Source organism: Eumetopias jubatus, unplaced genomic scaffold (assembly GCF_037043125.1).
Source record: "Eumetopias jubatus isolate StellerSeaLion01/CBP00866 unplaced genomic scaffold, mEumJub1_p1.0 scaffold_2, whole genome shotgun sequence".
Lineage (NCBI taxonomy): Eukaryota > Metazoa > Chordata > Mammalia > Carnivora > Otariidae > Eumetopias > Eumetopias jubatus.
In genome coordinates, this window is record NW_028274808.1 from 129722726 (window position 1) to 129738481 (window position 15756).

General features: G+C 36.2%; 1 protein-coding gene and 1 pseudogene across 6 annotated transcripts in view; one reads left to right on the forward strand and one right to left on the reverse strand.

Moving 5' to 3' along the window:
- Positions 1–2445: 2445 nt before the first annotated feature.
- Positions 2446–3109, reverse strand: LOC148164890 (uncharacterized; annotated as a pseudogene).
- Positions 2777–15756, forward strand: part of SNCA (synuclein alpha) — a 144591-nt gene continuing 131611 nt past the window's right edge. The window contains exons 1-3 of one of the 6 annotated variants that reach the window (XM_028117774.2): positions 2777–2855; positions 4444–4589; positions 13330–13371. In XM_028117774.2, coding sequence (XP_027973575.1) covers positions 4469–4589; positions 13330–13371 — 163 coding nt within the window. In that variant the 5' untranslated portion in view covers positions 2777–2855; positions 4444–4468. Of the gene's footprint in view, positions 2888–2934; positions 3034–3076; positions 3140–3177; positions 3260–3598; positions 3620–4443; positions 4590–13329; positions 13372–15756 lie in introns of those variants that run through there. The other 5 variants (XM_028117773.2, XM_028117777.2, XM_028117776.2 and 2 more) reach the window with 5 other exon arrangements.

The following is a 15756-nucleotide window of genomic DNA, read 5'->3' on the forward strand; positions in this document are numbered from 1 at the left end:
TTTTCCTCCCACCCTATACCACACCCAATATGTAAGGTTTTAGAGAGAAACTGACAACTCAGGAGACAATTGTGCCTTTTGGAATGGTTCCTGCTAGATTATCTCAGCTCTGCTGCTTAAGAGCTAGGCAATTTCAGCCTTTTACTAAAATTCTTTGAGCTTCAGATTCCATGACTATAAAAGGTACATAATAAAACTTAATTTACCCACTTGTTGTGATTAAATGATACAGTACCTTAGTCTTTTGTGAAGCATAAAGTACCATATAAAGGTGTTATGGTATCATGCTATGCTATAAGAATCACAAAAATATAACAGCCACTCCAAAATAATTCTCTCATTAGTCTGCCATGGGACCTAAGAATACAGCCCTTTGATTTAAAGCACTAGGTTCCAAGGAGGTCCCTGTTAAACTATAAACTATGTTAAACTATGTCATATGATACATTAAATAATTGTCATAATAGTCTATCAAGGTAATTGCAGTGATAGGTCACAGTGGAAAAGATATATTATTTCAGTAATGAAAGGAAAAAAACAGAAGTAATAAAATGGAACAAACTGCTGATACATGCCACAACATAAATGAACTTCACAAATATGTTGAGTGAAAGGGGAAAAATTTTCATACTGTATGATTGCAATTTTGTGCAATTCTAAAATATGTACCACTTATAAAGGGCAAAAGGGAATTTTCTGGGGTGATGAAAATGTTCTGTTTTCAAAATGTTGTGTGTTACACTAATGCATGTATTTTTCAAAACTAATTTAAAGGACTATTTAAGATCTGATGATTTCACCATATGTATATTATACATCAATTTTTAAAAAGACCATCTAAGTGTTATTGCCGATATTTTAAAACAGTTCTTGCATTTTATGCATAAAGGCTGACATATTTACAGATGAAAGGATACATGTAATGCTTGGGATTTAGTAAAACATAAAGTGTGGTGATAAAAAATGGAGAGTGGGTGAGCATATAGATGAAACATGATTAGCCATACATTAAAAAAACGGTGACAGTTGGGTGATATTCACATGGATTCCTTCATTCTCTCAGCTTTTGTTTATGTCTAAACATTTTTCATAGTAAAAAGTTGAAAAGAGATGGCTCATCTGCGTTCATCTCCTCATTTACAAAAGAAAACTGTGAACAGAGGACATAACTTGTTCAAAGTGTCAAAGCCAGACAGTAAACCAGTTCCTAAGCTTAACCTTCTTTTTCTGATTCCAAGGAAACAAAATATGAGCATTTGGAAAGCCTGCTTTTAAAAAGGGCAGACCAATAGCATAAGGACTTGTTTAAGCAGAATATATATATATATATATTCTGGGTCCCTGGTTCCTGTTTGTTTTGTTGTTGTTGGGTTTTTTTTGGTTTCAAAGGGTTGTTTTGTAGATTTAAATTGCATTTTACTGTTGTTGTTGGGTTGTTGTTGTTGGATTTTTCGGTTTCAAAGGGCTGTTTTGTAGATTTAAACTGCATTTTACTCAAATTTCAGAACCCAAATGAGTGCTGGGATATAGAAAGCATTTTTTTCCTACAAAAATAAATAAATAAATAAACAAATAAACAAATATATAAACAAACATAAAACAAAACAAGCAAACAAACAAAAAAAAACCCCATACAGCAAAGACTTGTCTTTCCCTTCCAGTGCTAAAATCATCCTCCAATTCAGGCAAAAACAGCAAATGCATTCTGTTAGAGGGAGGAGCTTGGTTCTCCATTCTGGTGTGATCCAAGAACAGCTGTTTTCCCTCCAGCTCTGAAAGAGGTGAAATGTGTGAAGCAATGCAAAAATTGTCTTCAAGCCCGCGCATATGTCTGCGTGTCTGTGTGTGGGAAGGGATGTGTTGGGTGTCAGCTCCGAGGGCAACGTGAATCAAATGAGAAAGGTGAGTAGTGTGTAGAAGGGGCGAAGAAATTGGGTGGACGTTTCAGGAGAATTAACCAAGCTGATTCGTCTCCTCCCTCACGCACTCGAGAGTGGAAAGTAAATTCCATTTCGAGAATGAAAACCTTAAGACCGCCTGGTATCGACGGCTGGGGAATATTTATTCCATGTTCCACCGATGGGAAAAGTCGGCGTCTGGCAACAGCTGATTGGTGGACAAGAAAATGGTGATTGTGGGGTGGGAAGAAGATTCGAAGAGGCTCCTTCCTGCCTCAACCTCTAACTCTGCCTTCCTACTCTCTCCATCCGCGGACCCTTTCGGGCTCATCCGAGGTTAAGAGGTTACGAAAATCTGAGTGATATTTGAACAAAGCCATCCTTCACATCGTGTCCTACCATCGTTAATCAACATTTCAGCGATCCGAGGGAAACGTGCTCTTGGTAGTACTGGTTAAGCATCTTTCCTGAGCTGCCTGCCTCCTTCAGTAGCCTCCCAAGAAGATGGCTCTATCTTTGGTGGTCGATCCCTCAGACCTCCACTCCACTAGGGTGGCTCGGACAAGGGGGTCCCGTGAGGAACCAGAGGGAAGGGCGGAGACAGCGAAGGAGGGGGGATGGGAAAGACGGAGAAACATCAGCCTAAGGCTAACAGGTCCAGATCGCCACAAGAGTCTCCTTGATCCTGAACCTGGGGTGAAGCGCAGAATACCCAACCTCCCCGCCCCCCAGGCCCAGGCTGGTGGCTGGAGTTGGAGGTACAGCCTCCCCCCGCCCCCATCCCCATCCGAGTAAAGGAGTGAAGTGCACGCGGCTGGGGAAGCAGCGAGCGCCGGGAGAGGGGCGGGGAGAGGAGCTGACAAATCAGCTGCGGGGGCGGTGAGCGGAGGAGAAGGAGGAGGAGAAAGAGGAAGAGGAGGAAGACCACGACGACAAGAAGGGGACCCGAGAGAGGGGGTGAGAAACCGAGCGCGGCAGCGTGGGGCGAGGTGTGTGCTGGCTTTAGAGCAGACCCGAGGACCGAGCCTGGCCCTTAGCATCCTTCGCGCTCTCTCCCTGCCTTCCCTTCCGACCTTCTGTCTCTTTCTCTCGGATCCAATTGTGCGGGGGACGGGGCGTGGCAATTCGACGACAGGTTCGTGGGTTTGCCTCCCACGCCCCCAGCCTCTCATCACCGGGTTGTGCTGACAGCAGCCTCCTCTGGGGACCATCCCTCCCCTGCCGCTGCCTCCTCCCTTCCTGTGCGTTTCTTATTCTCCCTCTTCCCATTTAAATAATATTTGGGAATTGTTTAAAAAAAATTTTTTTTTGTAAGGGGGTGGTTGAGAGGAATTGTAGTTGTGAGGATCAGAGGGACCCAGGTAAGTACCTATGGATCTAAACGGGCAGCTTTGGCAATACTGGAGGAAACCCGGGAGGAGAGGAGTCGTGGGCTTCTGGGAGGGAGGTTGTTGCTGCAATAAGGACCCGCTGTGTCGAGTCTCTCGGAGGTGGGTGCTTATCTCCTCAGTGAGCTTGAGGAAAGTAAGTTGACCTGGCTTTCCTCTGGCATCCGATAATTCCGTTCTTCTCGTCCCCAAAGGCTGAGAGGTTACGCTGCTTCTCTGGGATACGCTTTTTCCTGGGGAAACGCGAGAAGACTAGATGGAGCGTGAGCAGCCAACTTTTATTTCTCTTTTACCTTAAATCCCCCAGTCCGCCCTCTGCGTTTTCTCGATGAAGTAAGCAAGCAAGCTGTATTTGGCAGATCATTAAATAGAAGTGCTGGGAGGGCAGGTCAACAGGTGGTAAGGGGTTAACAGGTGCGGGCGCCGGGTGGGTAGCGAATTCGCGCGCGCGGAGAACGCCCCCTCGGGTGGCTGGCGCGAGTCAGGAGACTGCTCCCGGCTGTGCACAGGCGCCTGCTCCGAGTAGATAGCTGGGGGCGGGGGTGGCTGGTCGCGTGGATTAGGGCCGGTGCGTGTGGGCTCGAGCTTGAGCCACACCCAGAGTGAGTAGTTCTCTTCCCGCCCCTCTTGGTGATCAACCAGTTAGCCCTCTTCTGAGATTCATTTTTAAGACTGACCTGACCCCATGCCTCCAGCTCCCTTTCTTTTCCTGTGATCTTTTAAACGTACTTCTAACTTACCTTGTCACCGTTTGGACTCTGGGAAGTTGAAAGAGGGGTCCATCTTTTCATGTAACTACCCTTCGAAGATACAGTAAGCACAACTCAGATGATTCATCTTAATCCACGTTTAGGCAGCTAGACTTTTACTAGCCAAGATGGATGAGGGATGCTAAATTTTTAATGCAAAAGCTAAAAAAAAAAAAAAGGCTTTTTTTTTTTTTTTTTTGGTCCAGTGGTTGAAATAAGAGTCTAAGTAAAAGAGTGTCGCACTTTTGGGAGTTGTACTGATCTTTCAGTGGTTTGTTCTCATTTTATTTTATTCTACCCAAAAGTTGTTATTTATTTATTTTTATTATGTTATGTTAGTCACCATACAGTACATCATTAGTTTCTGATGTAAAAGTTCTCATTGAAATTATATTTTGTGTTCTCCAGTGTGGTGTAAAGGAATTCATTAGCCATGGATGTATTCATGAAAGGACTTTCAAAGGCCAAGGAAGGAGTCGTGGCTGCTGCTGAAAAAACCAAACAGGGTGTGGCAGAGGCAGCAGGAAAGACAAAAGAGGGTGTTCTCTATGTAGGTAGGTAAGCCCCCCACATGGCATCTTGATATTTATTTATGACTGATGGGTTAGGATGATTGATGCTCTAAATGCTGGTATTTCTTGATTCATTTTTGCATCATCACTTGTCAAAAGGGTAAACTGAGTCAGAGGACTGTGTGGGTAGATAAATGTGTATATTTGAGCTAATAGTAAAAAGTGAGGATAACCTTTTGTTTTTTTTCAGAATATTTAATTTTTCAGTAATACTTTGGACTTTTTAAATGAATGCTTCTGTGCATAAGGGACTATAATTCATAAAAAGTTTTTAAAACTCAGTCTCCAAAAATAATTAAGAATATTTTTAAGAAGTGAAAGTCAAAGTCATTCATGGGCCTTTGATTTTTTTTAATCATCATGAATAATATTAGCAAAAGTTAGTGTATTCATATTTTAAAATAAGACTTCAATATGGCCCTGGGATATATAAAAAAGACCTATTGTGGCCCTAAAAAGGAGAGGACAGAAAAGTCTTTGGTAGAGTTCATCCTTGTGACCACTTGGTAAACTGAAGACTAATTGCCTGAAAAAGTGCTTGAAGGCTGTTGCTAATATCTCAGAGATATATATAATTCATTTATCAAATGATACATGTACTAAATAATGAGATTGATGCTTATCTTTTCTACTTGTTCCTAAATTGCCACTTTGTAGTATTCATGCAGATCCTGACTCTCTTTTTTCTTACCTTGAACTGTGCTAGGTTGGGTGTTACTTTACAATTCACTTCAAAGTCTTTGGGGAAGGAATAGACACATACATAGACAAACACTCATCCACAGAGACACATGCATACACTCACCCTCTGCTCATTCTGCCTCTCCTCTTTCTCTTCTGCTGCTCTGAGCTCTTGCACATTCTCTGGTGGCAGCTGGAGCAGCAGGAGCCCAGGATGGGCAGGAAGATGGAGGATGAACCTGTTGGGTGGCATAAGGCACTATGCCTCTGTGCGTGAAAGACAGCTACACTGCCTCTCCAACATGGAGGCACTGAAAAAGAGTTAGACTTGGAATAATTTTTATGAATGCCTCTCATATTATTTTTTTTCTCATTGCTCATAGGCTCTATATTGGCTGAGTTTGCTACAAATCTTAAGTTAAATTATTCTTTCTCTTAAGACATATCTTCAGAAAATCATTGAATTAAAGAGTGTTACAAGAGGAAAAAATGACCAGTTAATTTCAAGTGTTTTGTGAATTATATCTTTTTTAGAGGGAATTTGGAATACCGAATCAGTGATGTGCAGATAATCGATATCTTTATACTTGTCCTCAGTTTTCTAAGTTGTGCAAGTGTGTGCTTGCAACGATTCTTTGATTTCCATTATTTTATAATTTAGTAACTTTAAAGATTTTTTTAGGATGCTAATATTTATTCTATTAGTTGGTAGTGAGTCCAGAAACTATTGAATATTAATTTAATACATTCCTGTTTTCTATGTAATAAATAGGTTTTATCATCTGGAAAACTTTTTGTTTTCATTGTCAACTGTGTGTTTAGGCAAATATAATGATTTTATTTTTTTGATATTCTATTATTTGCCATTACATAAAATCATAATTTGTTTACATGTCATGTGTATTTTTAGATCATCTTCAATATATATTGTATTTTTTTTCAATTTTATTATGTTATGTTAATCACCATACTTCACATCATTAGTTTTTGATGTAGTGTTCCATGATTCGTTGTTTGCATATAACACCCAGTGCTCCATTCAATATGTGCCCTCTTTAATAACGTGGTATATCGTGGTTTTTTAACACATAGTGCATTCTATAAATTATTTATTGGTTGTTTGTGTTCTGAAGGATAGTTAAAATTCGAACTCAGACACAGGGTTTGGGATGAAAACTGACCATGAGAAGAGAGAGTAATTAGATCAGGAGTTGATAAACTTTTTCTGTAAAGCGTTAGACAATAAATATTTTAGGCCATAAGATCTCTGGGTCAATTAATCAGCTCTGCAGTTGTGGTGTGAAAGTAGCCATAGACAATAATTAGCTGTGATCCAGTAAAACCTTAGTTACCAAAATAGGTGGTGAGTTGATTTGGCCCATAAGCTGCAGTTTGCTGACTCCTGGAAAAGTAGAGAGAACATAGACGACGTCACACAAACTTAAATTCTAGTCTAGGCTACATCATTTATTGCTCTTAGAATACGATAAAAGTTACCTAACATCTATGAGCTTTACTTCCTTCATTTGTAAAAATAAGATTTAGATAAATGCAATTACCTTGCAGAGTTTTTGTGAGAATGTCATAATAAAACAAAACATGTGAGTAATAAAGCACACTTAAAAAAAATTAAAGACTTTTATTTTTTGTAGCAGTTTAGGTTCACAGCAAAATTGACAGGCAAATAACAGAGGTTTCTCACATACCCCCTGCCTCCACACATGCATGGCTTCCCCCACGATCTACATCCCCCACCAGAGTGGTACATTTATTAAAATTAATGAACCTACATTGACACATCATATTCACCCAAAACCCATAGTTTCACTCCTCATATCATACATTCTCTGCATTTGGACAGATATATAATGAAGTGTATCCATCATTATAGTATATGTAGATACTTTTGTTGTCCTAGGACAAATTGTTTGTATATCACTTATTAATTTCCTTCCACCAACCCCTGGCAACCACTGATCTTTTTTTACTATCTCCATAATTTTGCCATTTCCAGAATGTCATATACCTGGAATCATCACTATGTAGACTTTTAAGATTGGCTTCTTTCACTTAGTAATATGCATTTTAGGTTCTTCCATGTCTTTTCATGACTTGATAGCTCATTTCTTTTTAGTACTAAATACTGATTCCGTTGTCTGGATGTACCACAGTTATCCATTCACCTACTGAGGGACATCCTGGCTTCTTCCAAATTTTGGCAATTGTGAATAAAACTGATATAAACATCCATGTGCAGGCTTTTGAATGGACATAAACTTTCACCTCCTTTCGGTAAATACCAAGGATCACTATTGCTGGATCATATGGTAAAGATATGTTTAGTTTTATAAGGAACTGACAAACTGTCTTCCAAAGTGGCTGGACCATTTTGCATCCCACTAGTAATAATGAATAACAGTTCTTGTTGCTTCACATCCTTGTCAGCCTTTGGAGTTTCAATATTCTAGATTTTGATCATTCTAACAGGTGTGTTGTGGTAACTGATAGTTTTAATTTACATTTCCCAGATGACATATGATGTGAAGCATCTTTTCATAAGCTTATTTGTCATCTATATATCTTCTTTGGTGAGGCATCTGTTAAGGTATTTGGCTTGTCTTTTAATCTGGGTTGTTTTCTTATTGTTGAGTTTTAAGAGTCCTCTGCATATTTTGGATAATAGTTCCTTTTTAGACATATTTTCTTCAAAAATTTCTCTCAGTCTGTAGCTTTTTTCATTCTCCCCACTTCCTTTCACGGAGCAGAAATTTTTAATTTTAATGAAGTCCAGCTTATTGATTCTTTATTTCATGGGTTGTGCTTTTGGTGTTATATCTAAAAGTCATTGCCATATCCAAGGCCATGTAGGTTTTCTCCTATGTTATTCTAGGAGTTTTATAGTTCTGTATTTTGCATTTAGGTCTATGATCCCTATTGTGTTAATTTTTGTGAAGGGTTGTTGTCTCTTCTTCTCCTTGTTTCTCCTTTCTTCTTGCATGTGGATGTCCAGTTGTTTCAGCACCGTTTGTCAAAAAGACTGTCTTTGCTTTATTGTATTGCTTTCACTCCTTTGTCAAAAATCAGTTGGCTATATTTATGTGGTTCTATTTCTAGGCTCGCTATAAGGTCCCTTTGATTTATTTGTCTATTCTCTTGCAATTATCACACTGTCTTGATTACTATATCTTGATAGTAAGTCTAAAAGGCAAGTAGTGTCAGACCTATGATTTTATACTTCAATATCATCATGGCTATTCGCGGCTTTTTGCCTCTCCACATAGACTTAGAGTCTGTTTGTTTATATTGACAAAATAACTTGCTGAGGTTTTTATTAAGATTGCATTGAACTGTAGATCAAGTTAAGAGCTGACATACTGACAGCATTGAGTCTTCCCATCCATGAACACAGAATATACCTCCTTTTATTAATTCTCTGTGTTTGTTCATTAGAGCGTTGTAGTTTTCCTCATATAGATCTTGGATATATTCTGTTAAATGTCGCCTAAGTATTTTTTTTCTTTTTTGGTGCTAATATAAGTTTATTGTGTTTTAAATTTTAAATTCCATTTGTTCATTGCTGGTATATATGAAAGTGATTGACTTGTGTTTATTAATGTTGTATCCAAGAGTCTTACAAAAGTTAGTGTTTTTTTTTGTCATTGTTGATTCTTTACAATTTTCTACATAGACATACAAGTCATCTGTGAATGAAGATCATTTTATTTCTTCTTTCCCAACCTGTATACCTCTTATCTCCTTTTATTATCTTATTGCATTGGCTAGGATTTCCAGTAGGATGCTTGCCTTGTTTCTGGTCTTAGTAGGAAAGCCCTAGTTTCTTGCTATGAAATATGATGTTATCTATAGGTTTTTTGGTAAATATTCTTTATCAAGTTGAGGAAGTTCCCCTCTATTCCTAGTTTACCAGAAGTTTTTATCACAAATAGATGTTGCATTTTGTCAAATGTTTTTTCTGCATCTATTGATATGATCACATCATTTGTCTTTTTTATCCTGTCAATGTGATGGATTACTTTAATTAATTTTTGAATAATGAACCAAACTTGCATACCTGGCATGAATTCCATTTGGTTATGAAGTATAATTCTTTTTATACATTGTTGGATTTGGTTTGTTAATATTTTGTTGAGGATTTTGTAAAGCACACTTTTATATATAGGAGCCATGGTTATTATTATCAAATAAGCTGTCCAACAGAATAATTGCTTTGCCAACATATTTTCTTTTTATCTTTTCATTCATCATTACAAAACTCACAAATAACTGGGGTGAAAGATTGGAAGTGACTATAGAAAGTTTTCTAACTTCTATATGGCTGAAGATATTTAGCACACTGTTTTCTTAAGCCTAATGAAAAAAGTAATCTCATTCCTTTATAATATTATATTTTTGGCAACTATCTTTTAACTAATTGAGGAACTACATAAGAATCAGTGTTATTTTATGATTTTTTTGTGATTTGTTTGTATACAAATTTTCAGTCTATATACTTCAATTTAATAAATAACAATTATCTCAAATGGCTTAGAAATTATAAATTTAGAGTCCAATTGAAAAGCAAAACAATTTAGTTTTCTTTATATAATGCCAAGTATGTTCCCTTATTTATTTTGTAATTACAAGGTTGTACTTCTTAATCCCCTTCACCTATTTCACCCATCCCTCACCCACCTCCCCTCCGGCAACCACCAATTCTCTGTTTTTATGTTTCTGTTATTTTTGTTTTTTTTGTTTTGTTTTTTAGATACCACATATAAGTGAAATAATATGGTACTTGTCTTTTTCCATCTGACTTATTTCACTTAACATAATACCCTCTATTGTCCATCCATGTTGTTGTTGCAAATGATAAGAGCTCATTCTATTTTATGGCTGAGTAATATTCCATTTGTGTACACACACACACACACACACACCCCATATCTTCTTTATCCAGTCATCTATCATTGGGCATTTATGTTGCTTTCATATCTTGGCTACTGTAAATAATGCTACAGTAAACATAGGAATGCATATGTTTTTTTGAATTCAATGTTTTCATTTTCTTCAGGTAAATACTCAATAGTAGAATTACTGAATCATATGGTATTTCTATTTTTAATTTTCTGAAGGACCTCCAAAGTAGTTACACCATTTTACATTCCCACCAACAGTTCATGAGGGTTCCCTTTTCTCCACATCCTCACCAACCCTTATTTCTTTCTTTTTGATACTCACCATTCTGACTGATATGAGGTTATATTTCATTGTGGTTTTAATTTGCACTTATATGATGGTTAGTAATGTTGAGTATCTTTTCATGTGTCTGTTGGCTGTCTGTATTTTTTTTTGGAAAAATGACTATTCAGGTTCTCTACCCATTTTTAAATTAGATTATTTGTTGTTTTTGGCACTGAGTTGTATAAGTTCTTTATATGTTTTGGATATTAACCCCTTATCAAATATCTTATTTGCAGACATCCTCTCTCATTCACTAAGTTGTCTTTAATTTTGTTGATGGCTTCCATTGCTGTGAAGAAGCTTTATATTTTGGTGTAGTCCCAATAGTTTATTTTTGCTTTTATTTCCCTTACCTCAGGAGACATGTGCATAAATATGTTGCTAAGGTCAATGTCCAAGTGATTACTGCCTATGTTTTCTTTTAGGAGTTTTATGGTTTCAGGTCTGACACTTCAGTCTTTACTAGTTTGAATTAATTTTTGTGTGTGGTGTAAGAAAGTGTTTCACTCTTCTGCTACACGTGTAGCTGTGCAGTTTTCTTATCACCACTTATTGAAGAGACTGTCTTCCCCATTGTATATTCATGTCTTCTTCATTGTAGGTTAATTGACCATATAAGAATGAGTTTATTTCTGGGCAAAACCCATATTCTTAATTACAATGCTATCATTTATTATATGTTTTATTTTTATCAGAGGTCCTTAAATGTATTCAAATGGAAACTTCTTAACTATATTTAAATTGTTTTATTAAACATAGATACTTTTCTTGATTGTTTAGTAAAAAAGTTTAAATATGCATCCAAATTTCACTTAATGCCTTATTTATATATTTTCATAAAAATATTTAGTAAACATTTTCAACATAGTCTTGTATATTCATTTAGGTCATTTTAGCAATCATATTATTGAAATCATGGATATATGCTTCTAAATTTTAAATAAATTTGGAAATTGAAGCCATCTAAGACCAGTGTTTTATAAATTTGACCCGTGAATTAGAATTAGATCATGAGGGTTATTAGAAAATGCAAATATCTGTACCTGGTATTTCCTGAACATTTGAGACTCTGACACAACAGTCAGTATTTTCAACCAGCACTCCCACCTGACTGGTTCTGCTGCACTCTCCAGTTTAAGGACCCAGTTCTTAGAGATTATTTAATTAATCCTGTGTAGTCGTCTTAGTGATGGGGAACCTGAGATTCCCTAATGCTTTTTTCCTTTGTTTTAAAGTGTTTACTGTTATTTCTAACATGCTTAGGAAAGCTTTTTAAACCAGTGCATTTTTAAACTGAGGATTAGTACCTAGTTTAATCTCCAAAAATAGATTTAAATATTTTCTCAGTTTTTATGCCCTCATTTCCTTATATTCTTCTATGTCTGATAGAAATAGATTATTTGACTTACAGGGTAGTTTTCAAATGAATCTCCTATCCACTGTTATTTTCTCCAAAAAAAAAAAAATTAGTTAAAAAACTGGTGTAGAGGTGCCTGGGTGGCTAGGTTGATTAAGCATCTGGCTCTTGATTTTGGCTCAGGTCATGATCTCTGGGTCGTGAGATTGAGCCCCACATCGGGCTCTGCACCAGGCGTGGAGCCTGCTTAATATTCTCTCTTTCCCTCTCTCTCTACCCCTCCTCCCAGCTCTCTCTTTCTCTCAAAAAAAAGACCCAACACAAAAAACAGCTAGTGTCACACTAAAAAATCCAACATTAGAGAGCTCATGAATAAAATTGTTAAACTTAGTTTTAATATATATTAATGAGCTATTTGTATAAAGGCTGTATTCCTCCTAAAAGTTTGCTTGGCTTAGTGGAAAGCATATAGGTTTAGGGTCATATCAATATGCTAATACTGATATCAATAGCTAGCTATTGCCTGTGTGACTTTAGGCAAATCATTTAACTTTGAATTGCAATTTCTTCAGATATAAAGTGGGCATAATTCACCTATAATAAATGGATTAAACAATATTAAAATGGCTTTTACATAATAGGTGTTCAGTGAATGTTAATTTCTTCTTTTTCTTCCCTTCTACTTGAGTTTCATGGGTTGACTAATCTCTCTGCTCTCCTGTACTTTAGTGTAGCTTCTACAGTTCTGAACCTAAGATCATCTTCCCACCCAGCCCCAGTGTTATCTCCCCTTTTATTTTTCCCTAAGTTGATTATTGAAGAGACTGTCTTCCCCATTGTATATTCATGCCTCCTTCATTGTAGGTTAATTGACCAAATAAGTGTGGGTTTATTTCTGGGCAAAATCCATTATTGAAGAGGGACACAAGGGGATAAAAAGTCATCATTGGAAGGTGCAGCCACTGTGGATAATGGTATGGAGGTCCCTCAAAAAGTTAAAAATAAATCTACCCTATGATCCAGCAATTGCACTGCTGGGTATTTACCCAAAGAATACAAAAACACTAATTCAAAGGGATACATGCACCCCAGTGTTTATAGCAGCTGTCAACACATGGAAATGTTGAATTACTATATTGCACACTTGAAACTAATAACACTCTGTTAACTAACTGGAATTAAAGTGAAAACTTAAAAAAATAACTCATCATTGTGGGTTAAAATTTTAATTGGAAAGAACCTCCTGCTAGTTTTGCTTTCTTCTATTTGTTGTATGATTACTGGAATTCCTTATTTTAGATTTTATGCCCTCTAAGGATATTTTTCTATATGGGCTTCTAAAGATTGAGACTTTTTTTTTTATTAGTTGTATTTAAAACTAGCTAATCAGTAATATAAGGCCAGTTTGAGACTTATGTTTATGTTTTGAATTTGTTTTTATAGGCTCCAAAACCAAGGAAGGAGTGGTTCATGGTGTGACAACAGGTAAGCTCCATGGGGCCCATATCCAAGAATGATATTGAAAATATCTAGTAAGCATTAATCATTCAGAATGTAATTGTAAACAGCCACTGTGTTCCTAGAGAAGTATTCTAAGGGAATATCAGCTTTGTTTAACTTTAATTCTTTATTAAATGGTTTAAGTAAGTAAATATTTATTATAGATAAATAAAACAATATATTCCACTATCAAGAATGATGCCTCTGAATTGACCGGATATGTTTAATTTATGGTAATATCACATTTAAATATTTTGAAACATTATGTCTTGGCAAACTGCTACCATAAATTAAGTATAAGAATTGCCAGTTTTCAAAGGATTAATGTCAAATTTTCTGTACAGTGTAATAAAGCATTCTGACATTAAACTATACTCAGTATAACATTTCCTTGATGACTCAGAAAACATTTTAAGAAACACCCTTGGAATGATCTGTGAAGTATTTATTGTATTTATATCTATTTGGCATGATTTTACCAAGAATTTGAATAGGTTTATAAAAAGATTGCAATAAATTAATATCGAAAATGAAAATTATGGTGGTGATGATGAGGAATATGTTAGAGACAGATAGAAAAATGAAAGGAGAACCAAAATTTAATAATCTTAAGAGCCCAGAGACTTGCCGTGATTCAGTTTCATGTTGTATGTATTCCAAGCTGCTTGACAGATGGGGTAAAACAGGATATATAATCAGAAATATAATTCGTATGATCAGATAGCAGTAAATGTAAAATTGTCTCAGAAAAATACCGTCTTCCTATTACTGAATTATAAAATGGAAATGGAGAAAATCAAATGGGAGTATTAATACAGTTTTGTGATTGATACCATAACACTGGAGCCAGACTTCCTTGGTTCAAATTTCTGCTTACCATTTACAAGCTATGTGATTTTCTGCAGGATTCATAATGCTTTTGTGATTTAGTTTCCTCATCTGTAAAAGAATAAAGAGAATTAATGTGCACAAATACCTAGAATAATGAAATTAAGTAGTGTGTATTATACAGGTGTTATCTATCCTAACACCTGTATAATACACACTAAATGTTGAACATTTTTACAGCTAGTGGAGAAAAATATTTCATATGACTATTTTATATATATATACTTTTGAAAATAAATGAGGGCACAAAATGAAAATAGAACCTTTGAAACTGATTCTGCTAGAAGGTAGATTAAAGTATGCTGCTTGTATTTGCTCTGTTGCAATCCAATCGATACGCAATGCCCAGAACTAGGCAAGTACATGAACTGTGTTGACTTCTAGGGACTGTTTATAAATATGATGTTATTAAGCATGATTTGAATAAGACCTGGATGGCAGACAGTTGGAGACTGTACTATCTGAAGAGCCTAGCTAGATTAATGGTGTTCCATTTGATAGTCGAAGAATCCATGTGGTTTAGAAAGCAGATAAGCTTGTGGCCAGATTTAGAGCCTGTGGTAAAAATTAAAGAATACAACTAGTAACATCATTGAATGAAAACTAGGGAGATGGACTGCAAGGCTAACTGTTAACAAAGTCAGAGTTTTTATCCTCTCCACAATGAGTGTGTGTGTGTGTGTGTGTGTGTGTGTGTGTGTGTGTGCGTGTACGTGTACACTACTGAAGTTTGTACAATAAGGCAGCATTTTGTTTTCTGAAGAACAGTAGCCACAGTAGTCACCTTATGTTTCCCTGGCTTAATAATATTGAGAAACTTTGTGTATCATGTCTTCTTTAGCATACTGAAGAATCTGAGATATTCCATAGTAAAGAAATTTTCATAATATGGTTTAATCCAGGACCTCTCAAATTTATTTGACCTTATTTCAGTAGTTACTAGGATTGAGTGAAACCAGTGTTCCAGAGAACACCATGGAAAATCCTGCTAAGCAGCAAGACCATGATGATTTTTATGTGGGTAATATTTACAGCCATTGTACCAATCAACTACCCTGGCAATAGCAAAGTATCAAAAATGTCATAAGTAGCCTGTCTATGAGAAATGCAGTGGGATAAATCTGCTGTAAATACCATCCTTCTCCCACATTAGGCAATGAGTAGGATTATTTAATATAAAATTCCAAATTCCAAGTATAAGGATAAATAAGTTTAAGATAATTACCTCCATGGTTAAGGAGAAGAATGGTTATTATACTTGGTCTAAAATGTTTATTAGGTCTACATAATATAAGTGCTAAATAAATGTTATTATTGTAATTAGTATTAAAGCAGGGAAGTGAGAAACTATTATATAGTATATAATATTATCCTCTAATGTCAAAAGAAAAATTTCTTCAAGATCCATCCCATTACTTATTTCTCAGAAATATAGACTTCAGTAAACTTAAGTTAGGCCAGAAGTTTTCTACCTAAAAAATT